This window comes from Otolemur garnettii, unplaced genomic scaffold (assembly GCF_000181295.1).
Source record: "Otolemur garnettii isolate 467f Iridium unplaced genomic scaffold, OtoGar3 scaffold00037, whole genome shotgun sequence".
Lineage (NCBI taxonomy): Eukaryota > Metazoa > Chordata > Mammalia > Primates > Galagidae > Otolemur > Otolemur garnettii.
This window is the reverse complement of record NW_003852432.1, coordinates 788,550-812,833: the sequence shown is the minus strand read 5'-3', so window position 1 is coordinate 812,833 and position 24,284 is coordinate 788,550. Positions and strand designations below refer to the sequence as shown.

The 24,284-nt window shown below is 38.6% G+C and overlaps 1 protein-coding gene across 2 annotated transcripts in view; it reads left to right on the top strand.

Moving 5' to 3' along the window:
* CALU (calumenin) overlaps positions 1 to 24,284 on the top strand; it is a 33,771-nt gene that overhangs the window by 2,061 nt on the left and 7,426 nt on the right. Inside the window, exons 2-5 of one of the 2 annotated variants that reach the window (XM_003789755.2) lie at positions 8,127 to 8,358; positions 14,307 to 14,500; positions 18,718 to 18,884; positions 19,548 to 19,608. In XM_003789755.2, coding sequence (XP_003789803.1) covers positions 8,138 to 8,358; positions 14,307 to 14,500; positions 18,718 to 18,884; positions 19,548 to 19,608 — 643 coding nt within the window. In that variant the 5' untranslated portion in view covers positions 8,127 to 8,137. Of the gene's footprint in view, positions 1 to 8,126; positions 8,359 to 14,306; positions 14,501 to 14,573; positions 14,768 to 18,717; positions 18,885 to 19,547; positions 19,609 to 24,284 lie in introns of both variants that reach the window. The other variant, XM_012805152.1, reaches the window with a different exon arrangement.

The window sequence follows — 24,284 nt, the reverse complement described above, 5'->3', positions numbered from 1 at the left end:
AGAGAGAGAGAGAGAGAGAGAGAGGAGATTGGTATGTTGGTGTTAACACAGACTTTCTGTACATAGATATGCCAGGGATGTTGGACAGAGGTGTAGCCAGGATCCTCACTCTATGAACTCTTAAACCTGGATGTTGTTGATGCTATAATTTATGTATTAGAGTTAAAGCAGTTGAAATAATACTTTTGCCTGTTGCTAGCTGCAAGGGGAATTGGGAATTGGCAAGCACAGACAGACAGGAACCACAAAATTGTTGCCAAGCACCACCCAATTAATCCAGTAAAATGTATTTGTATCTAAAAAGTATAAGACAGTATATGAGGGACTATAGAAGGATAATAATTTATATTAGCTAAGATGTAGACATTCTACCAGAATATAGAATCTATAGGGGAGCTAAGGATAACAAAGTAGCCTAGGGCCATTATTGAGTGGTACAAGTTTTATAAAAGTTGAGAGGAGTAGGTACAGATCCCTTGGAGCTTGAGTGGTCATGGTAGATAGGTCTTTTCATCTGGGATTTTAAAATTATTTATAGACACTTGGCACTGAAGGCAGGTTGAACTAAAATAACTACCAAATGTGGCTAGTGTGAATTTAAGAATTCTACCAAATTCTCAGGGACTTCATGCATGTTACATATGCATGGCAAAATTACAACTAGAAACCAAAACTCTTATACCGACATTTTGCATAGCATTCCTCTGACAATTATTGTGTATTAAAGTTTCGTTAACCAAAAGGAAACATTTTTTCTCCCAGAGTTAATAGAACTTTTTTTTAAACAAAAAAGTTTTGCTTCTATAGGGCAAAAAATTTTAAGTTTGTACTGGGTTGCTGTGATTGTAGAACTAACAAAGTAATAGTTTCAGACTTTCTCAGAGCTTTTCTTCTATAGCCAATTTTACATTTGTATATACTCAGCTGTCTAGTAAATATATCCCATCACACAGACAATTTAATTTAATGAACTAATGTAAATTTGCCCTATCACTAGAGAAAGATTAAATAAGTGGTTTGTTGGTATCATACCTTTTCTCAAAGCATGAAGGATGGCATTACTTTTATGGATTAGTCCATTGGTGGTATTTGTACTAAAGTCTATGAGTGAAGAATACCAGGTAGATAAGCAGATAATTTTAATTTCTAGATTTCATACCCTGGTCCTTACTATTTAAATTGCCATCAGGTTGTTAACCTCAATCCCTACCTGAAATAGACACTTAAGCAGTGAGATCCTGCTTTTACTGAATTATGGAGAAATGCCCTTTCTGCAGAATATCCATCCAGCTCAGAGAACTGGAATTTTACCACCCCACCCCTTTCTCCCACTTAATAACATTGAGCAATGGGTCTTTGGTCAACCAGAATAACTGTGGGATCACTCAATGTTAACATTCTTGAAAAGTTGGGTTTAATCCAGACATCTGAATTTCTCTGAAACAATTTAAGCGTTCTGTAACTCATGGATTTTTACCAGAAGTGGGGATTGAGGAAAGGAGTGGTTGTGGTGGTAAGAATTTAGAGCTTTCAAGGAAATTTTTGAATGGGTGAAATAAACCGACTCCTAAGACTCAACATTGTTATTAATATCAAGCTTACAGCATTAATCTTTTCTTCTTATAAATTACTGGAACAATTCATGAAAATAAGTTTGCAGAAGACAATTACTGGTGACATACTACAGAGGGATGGTAGTTACTTGATTTTTGTTATTGTGGTCCTTTGATTCTGTATCTAACATGGGTGCAGTCCAATAGAAATATAGTATAAGCCATAAATGTAATTTTAAATTTTCAGCTAGAATAGGTGAAATTAATTTTAATGTATTTTAATCTAATACATAACAAAATGGTATTTTTTCAATATAAAATGTAACACTTGTCCTAATCTTAAATTCACACTAGCCACATTTGAAGTGCTTAGTGGTCACATGTGCCTAATGGCTGCTATGCAGTGCAAGACCAGACTTTTTTTTTTTTTTTAAGAAAAAATATTAGTACTCTTTGTGGGGGAGGGACAGAATCTTAGAGAGAGAAAAGCACAGATCATTTGAGAAATGGAAGTTAGGGGGATGTGTTTTTCACAATCATTGGTTTACCTTTTTTTTTTTTTTTTTTTGCAGTTTTTTGGGCCAGGGCCAGGTTTGAACCCGCTACCTCCAGTATATGGGGCTGGCGCCCTACTATTTGAGTTACAGGTGCCACCCAGTTGGTTTACCTTTTTGATCACCTGGTAAAAGCTCTTATAGCTAAGTCCTTAATTTATATCATTTTTGTTTAACATGTTATCTATTAATGTGTAGCTTGTGGAAGGTGCTGAAGAAAGGAGAAGGGTCATTAGCTTTCTATCATTTGACTTCAGTTTGGTTGAAAAGAGAAAGATGCTTCAGAAATGAACTGCCCTAATGTAGTTCTTTAAAAACCATGTATGAGGCTCGGCGCCTATAGCTCAACCAGCTAAGGTGCCAGCCACGTACACCTAAGGTGGTGGGTTCGAATCCCCAGCCCGGACCCGCCAAACAACAATGACGGCTGCAACCAAAAAATAGCCGGGCGTTGTGGCGGGCGCCTGTGGTCCCAGCTACTTGGGAGGCGGAGGCAGGAGACTTGCTTGAGCCTAGGAGTTGGAGGTTGCTGTGAGCAGTGAAGCCACGGCACTCTACCCAGGGGGGACAGCTTGAGGCTCTGTCTCAAAAAAAAAAAAAAGAAAAAACCATGTATGAAAAGTTATTTTGTACTGTTTCTTTTCACTTCTTCCCCCATAAAATGTCCTTCATCTTGGGGGATATCCCTTGTTTCTACTAGAACGGTTTTATATGTATTATGAATTTAGATAAATCTAGCACAGTGAGTTTTGCTATTTGTTTTGTTTTGTTGTTAGTGCCTGTACTCATAAAACAAGAATCGTTTTATTAAAGTTTCTAATAGCCAGGAGTTGGTTATGTGGGTACAAAGAGTATATTTTTTTAAAATAGAAATTATTTAAAGTGCAGATTTTTACTTGCCCCCTGCAGAGAGATGAAGATGACTAGGAAGGACTATTGGCTTTGTCCATCAGGTGGTCCTTGGGGACCCTTTTAGGCAGTTTCATTGGTGGTAAGATAGAAAGACAGATTTCAGGGTAATACCAAATTAGAAGGCAGCCGAGGGGACAACTGTGTGGGTGAAAGAAAAGGGAAATCAAGCTTGAAGGAATAGCAGAGTCTGGGAAAGACTATAACTGTGGGTTGTGGAAACCTGAAAGGAATTGGCCAACAGAATGGAGATGCCTATCAAGGGAGTTTAATTGAGGACGGAAGGAGAGAGGGATAAACCAAATCACTTGGCTGTTACTCTTTGGAATTCTTCTTATTTCCTTGTTTCAATATCAATGTGTGCCTCAAACGTAAATGCAGTTTTCCCTTTAAGTTGCAAAGTGAATCAATCTGTTATATTTCTTTTTTTTTTTTTGAGACAGAGTCTCAAGCTGTCACCCTGGGTGGAGTGCTGTGGCATCATAGCTCACAGCAACCTCCAACTCCTGGGCTCAAGCAAGTCTCCTGCCTCTGCCTCCCAAGTAGCTGGGACCACAGGCGCCCGCCACAACGCCCAGCTATTTTTGGTTGCAGCCATCATTGTTGTTTGGCAGGCCCGGGCTGGATTTGAACCCACCACCTTGGGTGTATGTGGCTGGCGCCTTAGCTACTTGAGCCACAGGTGCCGAGCCAATCTGTGCTACATGTGTCAAAGGTTTCTGCAGCATCCATTCCAGACCCCCACAGTGTTACAGGGCTTAAGCATTTATTCAGATTGTAATATCTATGGGGTGTGTAAGAGTTATTAGGGTATTATGCTATATTTTATCTAAGGATATAATTTATAAAATTTTTCTAAATGTAGAGTCCACTTAGTCATAAAGAAAGTCTTTTGTCACAGTGACTCTTTTTTTTTGAGACAGAGTCTCTGTCCCCTGGAGTTGAGTGCTATGGTGTCATAGCTCACAGCAACCTCAAACTTGTGGGCTCCAGCAATCCTCCTGCCTTCCTGCCTCGGCCTTTGGAGTAGCTGGGAGTACATATGCCCACCATAATGCCCGGCTAGTTTTTCTATTTTACTAGTCAAGTCTGGGTCTTGCTCTTGTTCAGGCTGGTCTTGAACTCCTGAGCTCAAGTAATCCATCTGCCTGGGCCTCCCAGAATGTAGGATTACTATGTCCAGCCATTTGCAGTAACTCTTGATTTTACTTGATTCTGTAAACATTGAACATTGTAGATATTGTTTGGGTGCATCACAAGACATCAACAACATGTGATTGTGTTCCTTGTTTCTGTTATTTGTCTAGAGAATTATTTGTAGTTTGAGATAGTTTATTTTGCTTTAAAATAAAGGTATACCCACTTTGATACTATATTTAAGAGCTACTAAATATCTAATTTTCTCTTTACTCTGAACTGATTAATCAGTAAAATTACAGGAGTCTTGCCTAGAGCAGTGTTTTGCAAGTGAGACGCAAAAAGCTAATACACATGAGAGTATGCCATTTACAAGCATTAGACAACACAGCAGAGTATAGCATTGAAGTTTACATCCATACCAGCCTCCCCACCCCACTCCATCTCTTCTCCTTTGAAAATTTATCCTTCAGTACCATTTTTTGTGCATGTGTTAGATTTTATACACATATAAACAAGCAGGGAGGGGTTGTTTAATTTTTCTTTGTTTTTTACATAAATGAGATCTTGGCCATTGTTTTGCAGCTTGCTGTTTTTGTTTACTTAGTATGTCTTGGTAAATTCTGTTTCACTGCTGATAGACCACCTCATTCTTTTTAACTTCTGTATTCTTTTCTGTAATATAGATTTAGTATTATTTCTCAGTTTTCTGGTTTGGTTTTCCAGTTTTTTAATCATTATAAACTATCATCGTTGAACATCTCAATGTAAGTATCTTTCTATATAAATTTGGGTATTTGAACGGAATTGAATGAAACAAAATATTGAGGAACTGTCTGAAACATTACAAAATTCTAACATTGATCAGAACAATATAAGAAAAATACCACATTCTATTCCTTTCTTGGGTTTCCTGGTCTTGCTTTGACATTGCTTCCTCTGATGGTTTTTTTATTTTTTTGTAAACAGAGTCTTACTCTGTCACCCTAGGTAAAGTGCCATGGTGTCATAACTCATAATATCCCCAGTCTCTTAAGCTCAAACGATCCTCCTGCCTCAGCTTCCTGAGTAGCTGGGACTTCAGGTGCCCACTGCAAACACCTGGCGAGTTTTTCTGTTTTTAGTAGAGGCAGATTCTTGCTCTTGCTCAGGCTAGTCTCGAACTTAGGAACTCAAGCAATTCACCTGTCTCAACCTCTCAAACTGCTAGGATTACAGGATAGATTTTCCTAAGTCTTAACAACTGTCACGTCATTAGTAACAGTAACTTTTTTGAAAAATTAGTAACAGTAACGTTTTTGAAAATGAACATTCGGAGAGTAAACACCCCCCATCCTCTCCTTACCTGCATTTCTATTTGTTTTATTGCACTGCCCTAACTTATTCTAGAAGGCTTTCTTTTCTCCATCCATGTGCCCTCTGTGGTTTCAGGACCTCCCACCCTCCCCCAATGAGCTGCTTTCCCGTGATTGCGCACAGTGTCATTGGGTGCCCTTTTAAAACCCAAAAGTTGCTCATGGAGACCTCAGCTCATGCCTTTGTATAATCAGCTCTCTAGGTTATGTTGAGATTACTTTACTTTTACGGAATCTTTATATAACATGCTCACCATTAACTGTGCTAAGCGTTGTTTTAGTTTATTGAATCCAAAGGTTACTACAAATCCAAGCTAACTTCATTTAGCTACTATTTAGGAGTTATAAGAAAAATGGATACATTGAAATATCTGTAATATATTGATATATTTAATTTCCTTATCCCCTGGCACAATTCACTCCCTTATAGTTCCCAAAACTCTTGAGGCAGGATCAGGTATATGCAGTTTATTTATACTGGGTACATTTTCAGGTCACACTTCATAACATATTACTAAGGCTGTTGAGAATTTGGTTAGAGTAGTGGTTCTCAACCTGGTTGCCCTTAGGAAGCCTTTTAAAAATAGGTCTCCTCCCCAGATGTCCTATCTAATTGGTTAGGGGTGAGGGTTAGTATTCATATTTTCTAAAAACTCCCTACATGATTTTAGGGTATAGTCTGTATTGAGAACCACTGAGTTAGAAGCCATGCTAAAAGAATTTTTTTATTTTCTAAGTATTTACATATAAAATATAAGTGTTTAGCTAGTTCCCCTAGTGACATCCTTCTGAAGGTGAAGTCTGGCAAGTTTAATCTGCAGATTAGGACAAGGTAATACATTTAACTTTTGTGTGGCACAGTGTCCCTCTTCTATAGCCTTGTATTAGTTTTCTAGGGCTGCTGTAACAAATTGATATAAATTGTGTGGTTTAAAAGAACAAATTTATTCCCTAATAGTTCTGGAAGGTAAAAGTTCACAGTCAACGTGTCAGCAGGGGCATGCTCTCAGAAGGTTGTTAGTCAGTGGATTTTTAAGGCCCACCCTAATCCAGTATGACCTCACTTTAACTTGATTACGTCTGCAAAGATCCTATTTCCATGTAAGGTCACATTCACAGTTGCCAGGGATTAGGGATAAAGAGTGATGAGTAAGAGATAATGTGAAATTGCAAAAACTTACTCTCCCTGAAGGGAGGAAAAACATTTAGAATCTCTGTTCTAATGATGAAAGAGTAACTAAAATATGAAAGCTTGGGAAACCCCTTTCCCTTTATTTTTAATTTTACAGCTTTCTCCAAGACTTTAACTTCTCTGGTAGTGCTCTGGGTTATCTATGGAGTATACTAAACATTTTTATTTTGCAGCTTCTCTACAGGGATTTTTGTTTGTTTCTTTTTTTTTTTGGTTGCAGCCATCATTGTTGTTTGGCGGGCCCGGGCTGGGGATTCGAACCCACCACCTTAGGTGTATGTGGCTGGCGCCTTAGCCTCTTGAGCCACAGGCGCCGAGCCGTTTGTTTCTTTTTTTGTTACATTTTTCAATTAAGTAAGTGTGCCAGCCTTGTTCTTGTTGATTAGAATCTCTTGTGACTGCGGCTTTTCTAAAGATCTGGTGTTGGGCTTGGGAATCTGTACTTTGAACAGTACCCCAAGTGGTTCTTTATTCCTAGTCAAGTTTGGGGAACATAACTTTACAGTCTGGGACTGGACCATCTGAATGGTTTGAAGGTGATTCAGGATGGATCCAGGACATGGAAGACTTGGTGCTATCATCCAAGGAGACTGCTGAGTATTTCTTGGTTCCTAATCTGATGATCATCAGAATCACCTGAGAAGCATTTAATGCTGGAGATGTCTAGATTCAGCTTCAGAGATTCTATAACAATAGGGGAAACTTAAAGCTTTCCAGGTGATTCTGATCACCAGCCAGCCAGGTTTGAAGATCAGACCACTGTTCTACAAAAAGTAAAGGGTTTGGAGTCAGGATTTCAGTCTTGGTCCTTTCACTTCTAATACTTATGATCTTGGGTAAAAGAATTAAAGTTCTGTGGTGTCTTTTTGAAGAGACACAATTATAAAGTGGACATTTTAGCTATAAATTTCTTATCAGCATACAATCAAATGAAAGGAACTGGTAAAAATTTCTCAACATAGGAAAGTCTGATTTTCCACTATATTTATTTTATGGATTAAGTAATAATATTTGGGATAATTAAGTGACTTGCATAAATTTGTGTATCAAATTGATAATGTAACTGGTGTCTGAGCTTTTGATTTCTTTTTTTTTGGAGACAGAGACTCAAGCTATCCCCCTGGGTAGAGTGCCGTGGCATCACAGCTCACAGCAACCTCCAACTCCTGGGCTCAAGCGAGTCTCCTGCCTCAGCCTCCCAAGTAGCTGGAACCACAGGCGCCTGCCACAACGCCCGTCTATTTTTTTGGTTGCAGCCGTCATTGTTGTTTTTGGTGGGCTCGGGCTGGATTCGAACCCGCCACCTTAGGTGTATGTGGCTGGCACCTTAGCCACTTGAGCCACAGGCGCCAAGCCAGCTTTTGATTTCTTGTTTAATTATTAAGTATACTGCCTCCTGAATTAATTGCTTTTCATTTTCTTTAAGATCTAATTATCATGGACCTGCGACAGTTTCTTATGTGCCTGTCCCTGTGCACAGCCTTTGCCTTGAGCAAACCCACAGAAAAGAAGGACCGTGTACACCATGAGCCTCAGCTCAGCGACAAGGTTCATGATGATGCTCAGAGTTTTGATTATGACCATGATGCCTTCTTGGGTGCTGAAGAAGCAAAGACCTTTGATCAGCTGACACCAGAAGAGAGCAAGGAAAGGCTTGGGTAAGGTGTCAGGTCTCAGGGGGGTAGTTGGGGTAATGACATTCTTTATAAATCGGTGAATTTTTTTCTTCTTTTCTGGCTCAGTCATCAGCAAAACTGTATTGAACTGTATCTTTTGAAAGCTAACCACGGAATTGCTACTAAAATTTAATTAGGCACCTGCTTTTATACATTTTTCTATTGCATAACAGTTCATACCTCATTCTACAAAGCAAAATCATTTTTGCATAAAAAGAACCAGGTAATACAGAGCCCAGTTTGAACTGCATCATTTTAGTTCTGGAAGAACATTATGTGGGGCCCATCTTTGTTGCTTTTAATTTTTAAAAACTATTTGTGATCTTATTGTTGCCCAAGCCAAGTCTTTGAGTAGCTAATAAACTGCACGTTGGGCCCCTGGATTATTTTCTGTAAAGTTTATGGATTCCCAAGGTATCCTTCACCCTCTTCATTTTCATTCTTAGGTATTTGCTTAATTAAAAACCAGAAAGGAAACAAACCAACCTTGTCTAAAATAGAAGATTGTAACAAGTAATGGTCTTAATGTCAGAGTTTGAGTTTCAGAAATAGCTGGGCTACAGTCAAGTTCTGCAGCTCTCTGGTCAGGCAGCTTTTTACCAAAAGAAATTGATTTTGTAGACTCTCAGTTGGCTATTTCTTACTGGGAGCCTGAGAATGCCCTTCAGCTCTTCCAGAGCCTCACTTTTCTTTTTTTTGAGACAGAGCTTCAAGCTATCCCCCTGGGTAGAGTGCTGTGGCATCATAGCTCACAGCAACCTCCAACTCCTGGGCTCAAGCGAGTCTCCTGCCTCAGCCTCCCAAGTAGCTGGGACCACAGGCCCCCTCCACAACGCCTAGCTATTTTTTGGTTGCAGCCATCATTGTTGTTTGGCGGGCCAGGCTGGATTCGAACCTGCCACCTTAGGTGTATGTGGCTGGTGCCTTAGCCACTTGAGCCATAGGCGCCAAGCCAAAGTCTCACTTTTTAAGAAATTACAGGTCAATTTTGTGAAAGTTTTCTAAAGGAGCATCATTGGTGCAGATTTATGAATTGTGTTTAAGAGGTTCGTGTGGAAAGTTGTATCACACATAGCAATTTCCAAAAATATTTACCATCATGGGTAGTGCTTTGATTATAAAACATTATAATAAGGTTTGCTTTGGGAGGTACTTTAGGATAAATATGGTCCTTCATTGGGTTATCTGGTGACTGAAGGGTATAATATTTTATTCAACATTGACAGAAATAATCAAAAGATTTTGCTATATAGAATGAGTACTTTGTCCCAACGTCTGAAATAAATTTAGAAAACACACATGCAAGAATCTATCTTCTAAAATATTAGGTTGCTTTTCTAACTTTAAGGGACTGTCCTTACTTTTAATCTTATAACTGTGCTAACATTCTAGGCTGAAAATAGAGATGCATGAGGGTGTTCTCAGTCTTCATGTCATGCCTATTAATATTGTGCATGTTCAACCCACATTTTGGTCTTCATATGTTTCTGTGCAGAATTACTCCTAAATAATGAAAGCCCCTCGAGGTTAGTGTAATTTAGAGCAAATGGTACTTTAATGAGGGTGTTCTTGCTCTTGCAGATAGTGAAATATCTCTGTTGGCAGTTTTTAATAGAAAGTATTCTTTTTGTCATCAGTAAATCTTATCAAAAGTTCAGGACAGGAGCAAATTCTGTAGTTGATTAGAATAAGATGATGAAATTGTTTTTTATGTAATATATGAATGAAGTTAGTACTGTTTGGATCTCCCAAATTTTGAAAATAGTGACAAATACTCCTACTTTATACAGTAACATACTGCTGAAACCAAGAATCCCAGGTGAACTTTTTTTCTTTTTAGTTTATTTACTGTGGCATCCTAAACCCTGTTTTGGTAGGGGACTGTACACCAGAGGTTGAGAACAATAGATTTCCCCCTTTTCTCCATCTGTCTATAAAGCAAATACTTACTAAGAAATAAATCAGAGTGGCACCTGTGGCTCAAAGGAGTAAGGCGCCAGCCCCATATGCGCCAGCCCCATATGCCAGAGGTGGCGGGTTCAAACCCAACCCTGGCCAAAAACTGCAAAAAAGAAAGAAAGAAAGAAATTATTATTTATACCTGCAGTTATAAAAGTTCACTACTGTTTTTGAAATCCTTAATGATAATATCTCAAAGAACACAATAAGCATTTTAAAACCATGTTAACATACAACTTTCAGTTTCTTTTTCTTATTAAGAATGCTTACAGTTGGCGCCTATAGCTCAGCAGGTGGGGTGCTGAGTTCGAGCCTAGCCCAGGCCAGCTAAAACAATAATAACAACTGCAGCAAAAAAATAGCCAGGCCTTGTAGTCCCAGCTACTTGGGAGACTGAGGCAAGAGAATAACTTAAACCTAAGAGTTTAAGGTTGCTGTGAGTTGTGACAGCACAGCACTCTACCGAGGGGTGGCAACTTGAGACTCTATCTCTAAAAAAAAAAAAAGAAAGAAAGAAAGGATGTTGACAAACAGGACTTTTTTTCTTATGTGTATATTATCATCTCCTTCCCCATTTAAAATATACTTAATTCTCATTTGTGTTCTTCACCTGAAGGTTTGTTATTTTAAGGTGGTGGTTCTTAGTATTAAAAAGTTCTCACCTTTGGCCAGGTGCGGTGGCTCACATCTATAATCCTAGCACTCTGGAAGGCTGAAGTGGATGGATTGCTTGAGCTCAGGAGTTCGAGACCAGCCTGAGCAAGAGTGAGACCCCATCTCCACTAAAAATGGAAAAACTAGCCAGGCATTGTGGTAGGCGCCTGTAGTCCCAGCTACTCGGGAGGCTGAGGCAAGCTAGAGCCCAAGAGTTTGAGTTTGCTGTGAGTCACAATGCCGCAGCACTCTACTTAGGGTAACAGAGTGAGAGACTCTGTCTCAAAAAATAATAAGTTCTCATCCTTGATTTTTTGCTGTGGAAATGATCAGGGCAGTTTAATATCCATTTTGGGGATCATGGGCCCAGACCCTTTGGGAGTCTAATGAAATCTAAGGACTTTCCCTCAGTGTACACATACAAATATATGTTAAATTTTGCATGCTAGAAATTTCAGAAATATTTGCCCTTCTAGAGTCCATTTATTGATCCACCTTCTTAAAAAACTGAAGGGTTTGCTCTATGCCCCTTGAAACGTAGAGACATGTGTTACCTGTCTGGAGAAATAACACAAGGTCTGCGAAGTGCATTGTGTCTGTCCTGGAATAAATGCTTATTTAGTGGTATCATAATTATATCCTTGAGGCTTTCCAGTATGTTAAGAATACTGCACCATTAGCTTCATAAATTTATACATTCTTTTAAAGATCATAGTTTAGAACTTCATGCCTAGAGTAGAATGTGCCCACTTCCAGTGTCCTTTCACAGCCACACCTGCCTACAGGCTGCAGAGTCAGTTAAGAATGGGTTTTGTCTGGGCAAGGTGGCTCCCGCTCATGCCTGTAATCCTAGCACTTTGGGGGACCAAGGCCAAGAGTTAACATAGTGAGAACCTGTCTCTACAAGGAATTTTTAAAAAAAATTAAGCCAGGCTTGGTGGCATTCACCTATAGTCCCAATTACTTACGAGGTTGAGGCAGGAGGATCACTTGAGTCCAGGAGTTTGAGGTTACAGTTACCTGTGCTGTGCCACTGATTCCAACCTGGGCAACAGAGTGAAATCCTATCTGAAGGGCAAAAAAAAAGTGGCTTTTACATTTTTAGAGGGTTGTTAAAAAATATATGTATGTGTATGCATGCACAACAGACCGTATATGTCTCTCAAAGTCAAAAATATTTACTCTCACTTTTCAAAAAAAAAGTTTGCCAAGCCCTAGATTAAACCATTTTAAATATTTCTATTGAATACAATGCTGTTCAGCCGACTTCATTAAGAAAACCCTGTCATGAACAGTCATATGTCTTTTATTTAATCTGGGCAATCCTTCTCTTCAGGCTATTTATAATAGTTTAAAAATATCTTTTGGGGATGGGAAGAGTTCTGATAGCTTGCCCTTTTCCTCTTAACCATGCAGTGGCACTGTTGGTAGCCAGTATCATTTGGGTACAAGCTAGACCCTGTTATATATAAAGCAGAATTTTTTAACCCTTCAACTATATTGTGCTCAGAAACAAAATGTGCCTACAGGAGTCATTTGCACTAAAGGAACATCTTGTTTGAATACCTGTAGGCGCTATTCACAGTCAGAAGGTTAACACTACGTTAACTTAATCTATTAATACTGTCAAAATTCTATAGAATTAAAGTTGCAGCAAAAAAATTGTCCTTATGTCTATGTAGAGGAGGATATTTAAGAGAATATCTTACTGTTTTACCTTATCTGTTAATATTTTGGATCAAAAGCTACAAGATTACACATTTTCTGAAGGAAAATGTTAAAGGATTTAAGTAGTAGACAGTTATAGCTAACACTATATCAATATCAAGATGGGTCTCTTCATACTGTTGCTAGTACTCTTTGATTCTAATTACTTTCCCATATTTGTATTCATGAAGTAAGTACAAACTTGGAAAAGACATTATTTTCTACCAACTGACAGTTTTCTTCAATCCTGCAAATAGTAGAACGTTAGGAATATGTAAAGATTTCATTTCTGAGAGATGGAACACAACTATAAGAGGGACTTACTAACAAACGCAAACAGTGTAACCTAATTCTTTGTACTCTCAATGAACCTGAACCAATAAATAAATAAATATTTCACTTTTGTTGGAAAAGTTTTTATTTAAAGTTCCTATTCTAAACTGAGCTGCACACTCGTGTGATACATAAGTTGACTTAGCCTCTGTAAGAGAGTAATTGCATCTTTAAACAAGAGTTTTCGTATCATATTTTTAGATCCTTAAATTAGGATGACAGATGTGAAGAAAAATATTCATAAAGGGAAAAGTATATTGATTTTTTTAGCTGTGTTTTTTTTTATAATCTATACACTAACTCTCTCAGCTTATTAACATTCCCATCATCCAAGATACGCATTCTTACATTTCTTCAGAGTTCTCTGTTTTCATGATTATATGTAAAAATCCAGTTCAACATAGTATATAAAACCTGCTGGCCTTTTTTTAGATAAGCATCTTCTTGTCTGTGTTCCTCTTTAAAATAATACTGCCATGAAATACAAGTGATCCCAGAACTGTCATTGATAGCTTTATATTTTTAACAAGTGTTCTTTTTTAAAAGCAACTGAATTTTTTTAAGTGTGGTTTAAATATTTTGAATTTTTAGAAAACATGTCAGCAGTTGTAATTATTTACCAAGAAATGGAGATTCTCTTTTAAAAGCAATGGGGAAGGCTGGGCAAGGTGGCTCATGCCTGTAATCCTAGCACTCTGGAAGGCCGAGGCTAGGTGGATCACTTGAGCTCAAGAGTTCAAGACCAGCCCGAGCAAGAGCAAGACCCCATCTCTAAAAAAATAGCTGGACATTGTGGTGGGTGCCTGTAGTCCCAGCTACTTGGGAGGCTGAGAAAAGAGGATTGCTTGAGCCCAGGAGTTTGAGGTTGCTATGAGCTATAACATCATGGCACTCTACTGAAGGTGATAAAGTGAAACTCTGTCTGGGGGGAAAAAAATGAGCATATAAAGATTTACATGGTTTTTGATTCAAAAAGTGGAAAACCCAGCTAGGAATGGATATTCACTCCTGAATTCTGACCATAGGCAAATATCTACCTCTGAAGAGATAGACTGGGTTTGCTTTTAGATCCAGGTCCACCAGCCATGGACTGTGGTTACCTTACTCACTGGCTTAATACAGACTAGTAATGGATCACTTAAGAGAAAAATTTTCATTTGGCAGTCTGGCAGTTTTGGAGACAATTTTTTATTTCTGTGGTCACAGCACACACCTGGCTAAGTCCAGAGCTTTGTGTCCTTTTAACCTCTTGCTGGATTTCTCTGCATTTTCTACAGAAAGATTGTAAGTAAAATAGATGGCGACAAGGACGGGTTTGTCACTGTGGATGAGCTCAAAGACTGGATTAAATTTGCACAAAAGCGCTGGATTTACGAGGATGTAGAGCGACAGTGGAAGGGGCATGACCTCAATGAGGACGGCCTCGTTTCCTGGGAGGAGTATAAAAATGCCACCTACGGCTACGTTTTAGGTAGGTCCCTACTACCTGTGGGAAAAAGCCTTGTGGAGCTGGCACCTTGAAACGTAACTGTTTTGTCTTGTAGAATGATTGTAGATAAAATAGACGCGGATAAAGATGGGTTTGTGACGGAGGGGGAGCTGAAATCCTGGATTAAGCACGCCCAGAAGAAATACATATATGACAATGTTGAAAACCAATGGCAGGAGTTTGATATGAATCAAGACGGCTTAATCTCCTGGGATGAGTACAGAAACGTGACTTATGGCACTTACCTGGGTAAGGGGCAAGATGTCAGCCTGACAGGACCACGGTCTTGAGTCAGAGAAACAAATGGGTCACACAGTAAGGGAAAGGAAGACACTGTGCTTATCTTAGTCAATGCTGAGTGGATTTCCCTTGTTTTGTTTACAAGTAAATTTATGTATTATGCATTTTTAATTTGTTTAATTTTGGTTTTCTTAAGTGTGGCATCTTCTACATCTTTAGCATTTCAAATGTATTTTACCATTTTTTCTTTCTGTCATCCCTTACAGAGATAATTTTTAAAATGGATTTTATTTAAAAGGCTGCATTTTTCCAACTGTGCTAAGTAAGAGGCTTTAAGATGTCTCTTGACATGGTCCCATTAAAGTGTTGGACCTAAAATACAAACCAGATTTGATTTCTTTATAACTGGTTAGAATAGGAAGAAAATCACTATCTTTCTTTAATAAAACAAAATTCAAATAAAATGGCTTTCTTTGATAAAATTTAACTATTTCATTATGTCTGCTTACTAAAGCTTAGAAATGAAAATTCCCATTTGTTTTCTCTGGCCCATGAGTTTATCAGCCCGCTTTGCAGTTGCTTCAAGGCAGATAAATACTACTTTGATTGCTTTCTATTGATCTGTAGCTTGTATGCTTGGGCCACCTGTTTGTAATTTTTTCTTTCTTTCTTTTTTTTTTGAGATAGAGTCTCACTTTATCATGCTTGTTAGAGTGCTGTGGTGTCACAGCTCACAGCAACCTCAAACTCTTGGCCTCAAGTGATTCTCTTGTCTTAGCCTCCAGAGTAGCTGGGACTACAGGTGCCTGCCACAATGCCCAGCTATTTTTAGAGATGGGGGTCTCACTCTGACTCAGGCTGGTCTTGAACCTGTGAGTTCAGGCAATCTACCCACCTCGGCCTCATGGAATGCTAGGATTACAGGCGTGAGCCACTGTGCCCCGCCTGTAATCTTCTTTTATTTAACTATACTTGCCTGCTTTAGGTGGTGATTTCACTAATTGATGACCTAGAGTGTTGGTGAGATTCTTTTATTGCACATGGTTACAGTTGGAGACAAGAGTATATAAATGGAACTTTTTGCACTTTTATTCTGGAAATTAGGCAGACTTCTGGATCAAAGCAGGCATTCTCCACCACTGACTAATAGTGAGTGTATAATGATCTGTTTCCCCACTGGATAGCCAGCTGTCTGTGTTAATTACAGGACGGAATGCATTTCTAGTGAAGAGACTTTTATTTTTGTGTCAGGCTTGTTCTCATTCCTAAGACTAAAGTGGTGATCTCTCTTAATGCTTGACACTTAGCCAGGAACCAAACATATCCTTCACCCAGTTAAGAATGCATGTATTAAAAAGTCAGGGCAGATGGAGAGGCATCCTGCTCTCTGGCTAAGACCCAACACCTTCTTGATTTATTTGGAATTAATTATAAAACAAAGGGTAGGCTATTGACTAAACAAAATGGTGTGTTAATAAATCTCAGCTCAGACTTGTGCACTCACTTGCTGCCCAGAGTGATTGTTCAACTCTGTGTATGATTATGTATAAGCATAAAAATCTGTTGAGAGCTCTGTTGCCTCACAGGGCAGATGATTCAGTGTAATGGGCATTTCTACTGACGGAGACTATGCATAAGCTGAAGAAGCAATGTCTTTATAAGGCGTCTTTCCCTGGAGGTGGGCGGGTGAGGAGAGCTCAGCAAGTTATGAGCTGGCTTAGAGAAGTACAGAGGAGTTGTTGTGGAATTATGTTCTTGATTCAGTTTTGACTTCAAGTTTAAATCTTTGTACCTCTTAGTTAAAATCTGTCTCAGTGAATCCACTATTCACAAGAGGAATGTTAACACTATCTCTGCCGCAAGTAAAATACGAAATACTAAGATCCACCCTTGTCCACAGCCAAACTAGATCAATAGCTCACCCAAGCCAGCTGGGGCCAAAACTGGTGCTTAGGGTTGATATAGCACTTTAAGCAGGGCTATAGGATAGGCTTTAGCCTGCAAAATAAAGTTTTGCATCTTTCTTTTTCCAACTTTATATGTGTACATGTTGCTATTAGGCTACTTGATTCCAGTCACTGTTTTACCTCTGCCACCCCAAGAAAGAGAGGAGAGCTCTTAGCTTAAGTCTTAAAAATACATATAAGTTGTGTCTTCTGTTATCTGTCTCATTTATGTTATAGAGTTGCTACTGAAACTTTTGTATTTGTTTAGAAGAGACAGCTTAGTATCTTAGTTCCTTAAATTCTCCATTTGTAGCCTCTGTTGGCTTTGAGTGTGCATATATGGAGTCCCAAAACCTGGTGACTAAATAAGCTGTCTTACTGAATTTTTACACTCAACAAAGAATAAGGTGTCAAGCTGCTCAACTCTCACAATAGAGCTATAATTTCTGGTTTTGTTTTTTTGAGCTGAACTTAAGAAGTATGGGGAAAGATTGACCTGCAGTATCAAAAGTCAGCAGTATAGTTATTGTTAAAAGGACCCTGTGAGTCTTTTCACAAAACTAGTGTCATATCTTTTTTTTTCAATCAGTATGTTGCAGGAACAATTTCTTACCTTTAATGTGATGTCTTTTACTTTTCAAAGTATCTTCACATCTGTTATATTATTTGGTTTACACAGCAACTTAGATTGAAAAAGTATTTTTATTCCTTTTCTGCAGCTAACTCCTGCACATTTTTTCAGAGTTTAAAGAAACTAAATTTTAGCCAGGTGTGGTAGCTCTCACCTATAATCTTTGCACTTTGGGAGGCTGAGGCAGGAGGATCACCTGGGGCCAGGAGTTTGAGGTTGTAGCAAGCTGTGATGATATACTCTAGCCCAGGCAACAGACTGAGACCTGTCTTAAAAAAATAAAAACAAACAAACAAAAAAACCAAACAACCCCTAAATTTCCTTTTTCTAGATTCTTAGAGACTAGGTAACTGCTGACTGTGCAGTTCACCATTGTTTTGGTTGTAATATGTGGATAATGGGGTGTTTTTTAGAAACAGTTTATTTGAGTTATTATTAACATACAATGAACTGTATACATTTAAGTGCAGAATTGATTAGTTTTGACATATGTATATACCAGTGAAAGTACCATTGCAGTCAAGTTGGTAAACATTAACCCCCACCCAAAATTTCTTCATGTTTCATGACCCTTCTCACCCTCCCTAAGCCCCTGTTCCTAGGCAACCACTGATCTACTTTCTGTAAGTCTAAATTAGTTTGCATTTTCTAGAATTTTACATAAATGGGGCATGAACAATACCTTTAACTCTTGATTTCTGGGTTGACTAAAAAAAACCAGAGCATGACCTTTTAAACTGTTGATGTTTTGTTGCTTGAATCCAAATGTCCTTGATATGGGACACTTTGGTATATTTCTTTTATATGGTAACCTAATATTTACTAAAAATAGCAATACCTGACATTTTAAGTGAACTGTGTGCCAAGCAGTGTTCTAAGAACTTTAGGTTTATTTTCTCATTTAAACCTCTTAACAATCCTATTAGGCAGGCACCATTATTCTCTCTTTTATAGATAAGGAGACTGAGACACAGTCAAGTTACTTGCCCAAAACTACACAGCTAGGAAATGGTAGAGTTCAAAAAGTATGACCTTAGAGCCACCACTGCCTCCCAGATATAACTAGGAAATTCAAGTCTTTTAGTAGCTTAAAGGCCAATAACAATGAAGCACTAAACACTTAGTTATATCATGCGGCAGCCAGAGTTCCATGTTGAATGGCACACGTTTACATTGCACTTGGACCTGATTCTATGGGCTGATTACTGGAGCTTTAACCTAAAACTAAATAAATGTCTTTATTCTGCTGTGATTTTACTTGTGTAATCAAGAGTTGTCTTTTCAATATTTGGTTTATCTTTATTGAAAATTGATTCTCGACCCACATTGTTTTGTGTTTTCTGGAACTCTTTTAAGATTTGACCTAAATTTTTGTCTTCTAGATGACCCAGACCCTGATGATGGATTTAACTATAAACAGATGATGGTTAGAGATGAACGGAGGTTTAAAATGGCAGACAAGGATGGAGACCTCATTGCCACAAAGGAGGAGTTCACAGCTTTCCTGCACCCAGAGGAGTATGACTACATGAAAGATATAGTAGTACAGGTGGGTAGGATCACGTATTCCAACAGGGACTCAGTTTCTCTTTTTTGTGGCTTGTGCCATCTTTGCTCTGTAGCCATTCCTGTGTATTTGGAGTCTAAGTCCATCACCGTTATTTTGTGACCTTGATCAAGTCATTTTTCATAGGTGTTTTAGGCTTTCTGTTTAGTACAGTAATACTCTATCTGGTAATGCATTTTGCCATTTTGCTAGTAATTTCATAGTAGAATGGGGGAAATCTTTTTTTTTTTTAATATCCCAATGACCAGTGGTCAGACCCTGAGTAGTAATAACAGTGAGACTGAAGAACTCCACAAAAGGCAGTTATTGGTAACACAGACCATCTATAGCTATAGACATAATCACTAGTCACACCTCCTATTAGTATGACTTTAAGCAGTGTTAGTGTTCACCCTCATAGCTATGTTAGGTTGAAGAAATTGCTAATGTTTTCCCATTTTCCAGCTAGAAAAACATGAATATCCTATGGTTTTCACCATATAGACATGCATAGGTGTGTGTATTTATCTCTTTTTTTTAATTTGTTGTGTGTATATATTCTATTTTTTTTAATGAATGGACATATTTACTAAAGTAAATACCCATACACTTTTCTGGCAAATTCACTAAGAGACTAATAGTCTTTTCTTATTCTTTCCCATTTAGGAAACAATGGAGGATATAGATAAGAATGCCGATGGTTTTATTGATCTAGAAGAGTATATTGGTAAGTCTCTGTTTCTGATATTTCTCGTATAAGAATCTGAGAAGCTTTGGAAGATGCATTTACCCATAGAAACAATTTACCTTCTGGTCAGCTTTCACCAGATCATTAAGCCAGACGATGAGTGTGATGAATAGTGAGTGTTGTTAAAATATCTATAGCAGCATTGTCTAATCAAAATACAAATGTGAGCCACATATGTAATTTTAATTCTGATCGCCATATTAAAAAGAAACAAATTATTTTAATGTTACTTAACCTAATATTATAAAATAAATACTACAATTTTCATTATTATCAATATAAATTATTGAGTTTTTAAATAGTTATACATATCTCAATTCAACCCAACTACGTATGAAGTGCTCAGTAACTGTATATGGCAAGTAGCTACCATACTGGACAACACAGATACAGTATATCCTAAAATCCCTCCGGAGTTGATGATCTTCTGTTCTATGTCTATGTTCTTCTTTGGTTCTTTAACTAGTTTCCTTTTTTTTTTTTTAAATAAATTGCTCCTTTTATCATTTTCCCTTTCAGTTTAAATTATTTTTCCAACTTTTTTTGGATGCTATACTTCATGGTTAATATCTCCCAAATAAAGCTTTGTTTTATTATCCTCAGAATAATTTTAAGGTTTTCTCATTGCTTTAAAATAGAGCTGCCTCTCTTGCCAAGTAGTTGAGCAAATTGTTTAACGATTACTATGATGGCTCAGCGCCTGTGGTTCGAGCAGCTAAGGCACCAGCCACGTACACCTGAGCTGGCGGGTTCGAATCCAGCCTGGGCCAGCCAAACAACAATGATGGCTGCAACCAAAAAATAGCCAGGCTTTATGGCTGGCACCTGTAGTCCAAACTACTTGGGAGGCAGAGGCAGGAGAATCACTTGAGCCCAGGAGTTGGAGGTTGCTGTGAGCTGTGATGCCACGGCACTCTACCTAGGGCAACAGCTTGAGGCTCTATCTCAAAGAAAAAAAAATTACTATGACAAAAATTGAAATGAGTAAAAGAGAAGAGATGGAAAGTGTTAGGACTGTTGCTACAAATATCATTCCATTTTGAAAGATACTAGATATTTTGATCTTTCACCTTCTTATTTTTACTCATAGTAACTTATTCTAGTACACAACTGGCTTTGTATTTCAGAAAAGCCAATTTAGGCTGGGCATAGTGGCTCACACCTGTAACCCTAGCATTCTGGAAGGCTGAAGTAGGTGGATTACCTGAGCTCAGGAGTTCAAGACCAACCTGAGCAAGAACAAGACCTGTCTCTAAAGGTAGCCAGGCATGGTATTGGGCTACTATAGTCTCAGCTCATTGGGTGGCTGAGGCTGGAGTATCACTTGAGCCCAGAAGTTTGAGGTTACTGTGAGCTATGATACGATGGCACTCTACCAGGGTGACAGAAGTGAGGCTCTGTCTCAAAATAAAAGCCAGTTTATTTTTAGACTTCTGAAAGGGAGAGTTAAGCCCTACCTCTATTACCTGTCATTAAACTGCCATTTAATGGACAAGTCACTTACTTAGTCTAATTGTGCCTGTTATTTATATTCTAGAGTTACTCTATTTGAATTACTCTTGAATATTTAGCACTTTTTTCTTCCAGGGCTCAATGATGTACTGATATACTTTCTGGTTTTTAGAGAAAGAGGGAAGAATAATGGAAGATAGAGTTTTTTCCCCAAATGATAGGTTTTTTAGTTTAGTTTTGGTTTTTTTTTGGTTTTTTTTTTTTTGGTTTTTGGTGGTATTCATCAGGACAGTGGATAAATGCCTAGGTACATTTACTGAGCCCAGGTTGACATTAATAGGATTTTCTACTTTTATTTGATCTTTCCATTCTTGGCTTATGCCACTTTATTGCCATTTCTAAAACTGGGAAACTCATTTGAACCTCTTGAAGAGAGGAATTAAGTTTTATAACTGTTAAGTACTACCACTTAGTAACCGTTGAGGCCAAATAAGGAGATATTTTTGTCTTCCTCCACATCATACTGTAGATTCAGAGGCAGAGGAATTATATTTTGAAACTGCCAAAACGAGAGAAAGAGAAAGACTTTTTGCAAGTTAGTAACTAAAGCAAACACTTTCACAGTTGGGGTGCTTGGGTTTATAACCCTAAAATTCTCCCTGACAGTACTTTCCAGTTTCTAGGGATATGCCAGTTTCTGCTGTTTTGAAAGAGATCATGAAGAAACAAATGTTCTTTGCTGTTAAATTTAACATTAGCTTTGGACGGGGTGCGATGCCCATGCCTGTAATCCTAGCACTGGGAGTCCGAGGCTGGTGGATTATCTGAGCTCACAGGTTCGAGAGCAGCCTGAGCAAGAGCAAGACCCCGTCGCTAAAACTAGCCAATTGTCTCAAAAAAAAAAAAAATTTTTTTAGCATTAATAAGAAGCATCCAGAGTTATGCTGTTTAATTCTTTTTATGTTTTTAATTTATTAGAGAGCATCCTTTCTCAGCCACTTGTCCTTGGCTCCTTTTTCATTTTGAAGTAAATCTCAATCATCATCTCAGTTCCTCTATAGACATTTGGTTATGCATCTTGAAGATATATCGATTTTTTAAAACTATAAAAAATAATCTCAGTCAAAAAAATTACCAATTCCTGAATATCATCAAATAGACTGAATCCTTCTTAAATGGAAATTCAAATAGTATTGATTATTTTATTTATTCATTTATTTATTTTGAGACAGAATCTCACTTCATTGCCCTAGGTAGAGTGCCATAGCATCATAGCTCACAGCAACCTCAAACTCCTGAGCTTAGGCAGTCCACCCACTTTGGCCTCCCAGAGTGCTAGGATGACTGGCAGGAGCCACCGTGCCTACCCAGGAATATTGATTTTTTACTCTTTACTCATTTATCTTTAAAATATCTTTGTATTATTGTATATTTTAGCTTCTTTTAAAGCTATGTCTCTTAAAGCATACATCAATTTCCTGTCTAATTTAGAACTTTCCAAGCTGTGTGCTATAAACAGGTCTCCTTAACCCAAGAGACAGTGAAGGCAGGGCCCTGGCCCAATGGACCATACACTACTTTTTCTGAATGTGCTATGTGTAGCGTGGGGAAAATTTGGCAAATCCTACTCTGAGGACCTTCTCCTTTGAGTTTAATCCAGAGGGAGTACTTCTGTCCATAACCCTCAAGTTCAGGAATATAATAGTACTAGCTAAATAACTACCTTTGCTTAGATTACTAGGAACTATTTAGACTTCTGGTTTTGTTGTTCTTTTTTTTTTTTGACAGAGTCTTACTTTGTCACCCTGGGTAGAGTGCTGTGGTGTCGTAGCTCACAGCAACCTCAAACTCCTGGACTCAAGCAACCTTCCCACCTCAGCCTTCTAAGTAGCTGGGACGGCAGGAAACTGCCATGATGCCTAGCTAATGTTTTTATTTTTATTTTATTTGTATTTTTTGCAACAGAGTCTCACTTAGTGGCTCTAGGGTTGAGTGCTATGGCATTACTGCTCACATCAACCTCACAGTCTTGGGTTCAAGTGATCCTCTTGCCTCAGCCTCCTGAGTAACTGGGACTACAGACACCTACCACAAAGCCCAGCTACTTTTTAGAAACAGATCTCTCATTCTTGCTCAGGCTGGTCTCAAACTCCTGAGCTCAAGCAGTCTGCCCTGCTTGGCCTCCCAGAGTGCTAGGATTACAGGCATGAGCCACCGAACCCAGCATATTTTTCAATTTTTAGTAAAGATGAGGTAGCCAGGCTTGGTGGCTCACGCCTGTAATCCTAGCACTCTGGGAGGCCGAGGTGGGTGGATTGCCTGAGCTCACGCATTTGAGACCAGCCTGAGCAAAAGCGAGACCCTGTCTCTAAAAATAGCTGGGTGTTGTGACAGATGCTTATAGTCTCAGCTACTCGGGATTCTCTGAGGCAAGAGAATTGCTTGAGTGCAAGGGTTTGAGATTACTGTGAGCTATGACACCATCACACTCTACCAAAGGTAACAAAATGAGACTCTGTCTCAAAAATAAAAAGAGAGAGACGAGGATCTCACATTTGCTCAAGCTGGTCTTGAACTCCTGAGCTCAAGCAGTCCACCTGCCTTGGCCTCCCAGAGTGCTTGGATTATAGGTATGAGCTACTCTGCCCAGCCTACTATTTAGACTTCAGTTAACTTAATGCAACACTTCATACGTTAATGCAACACAGGTACACTTAGTTATATGTAGTATAGCTCTGAAGTCTTTAGACTTTTTCATTCACAGAACTCTTCAGAAAATTTTGACAAACATTCACATCTGTAATCCTAATAATTTACATATTAACATTTTAAAGTACATTAATCTTGAAATAAATCTATAAAATTTAAATACCATATAACTTCTTACCTGCTATCATTCATATGAATAATATGAACAAACCAAGTTTAAAAAGATAGTGAGGCTCAGCGCCTGTGGCTCAAGTGGCTAAGGCGCCAGCCACATACACCTAAAGTGGCAGATTCGAATCCAGCCGGGGCCCACCAAACAACAATGATGGCTGTAACCAAAAAATAGCTGGGCGTTGTGGCGGGCACCTGTGGGCCCAGCTACCTGGGAGGCTGAGGCAAAAGACTCACTTGAGCCCAGGAGTTGGAGGTTGCTGTGAGCTGTGATGCCACGGCACTCTACCCAGGGGGACAGCTTGAGGCTCTGTCTCAAAAAA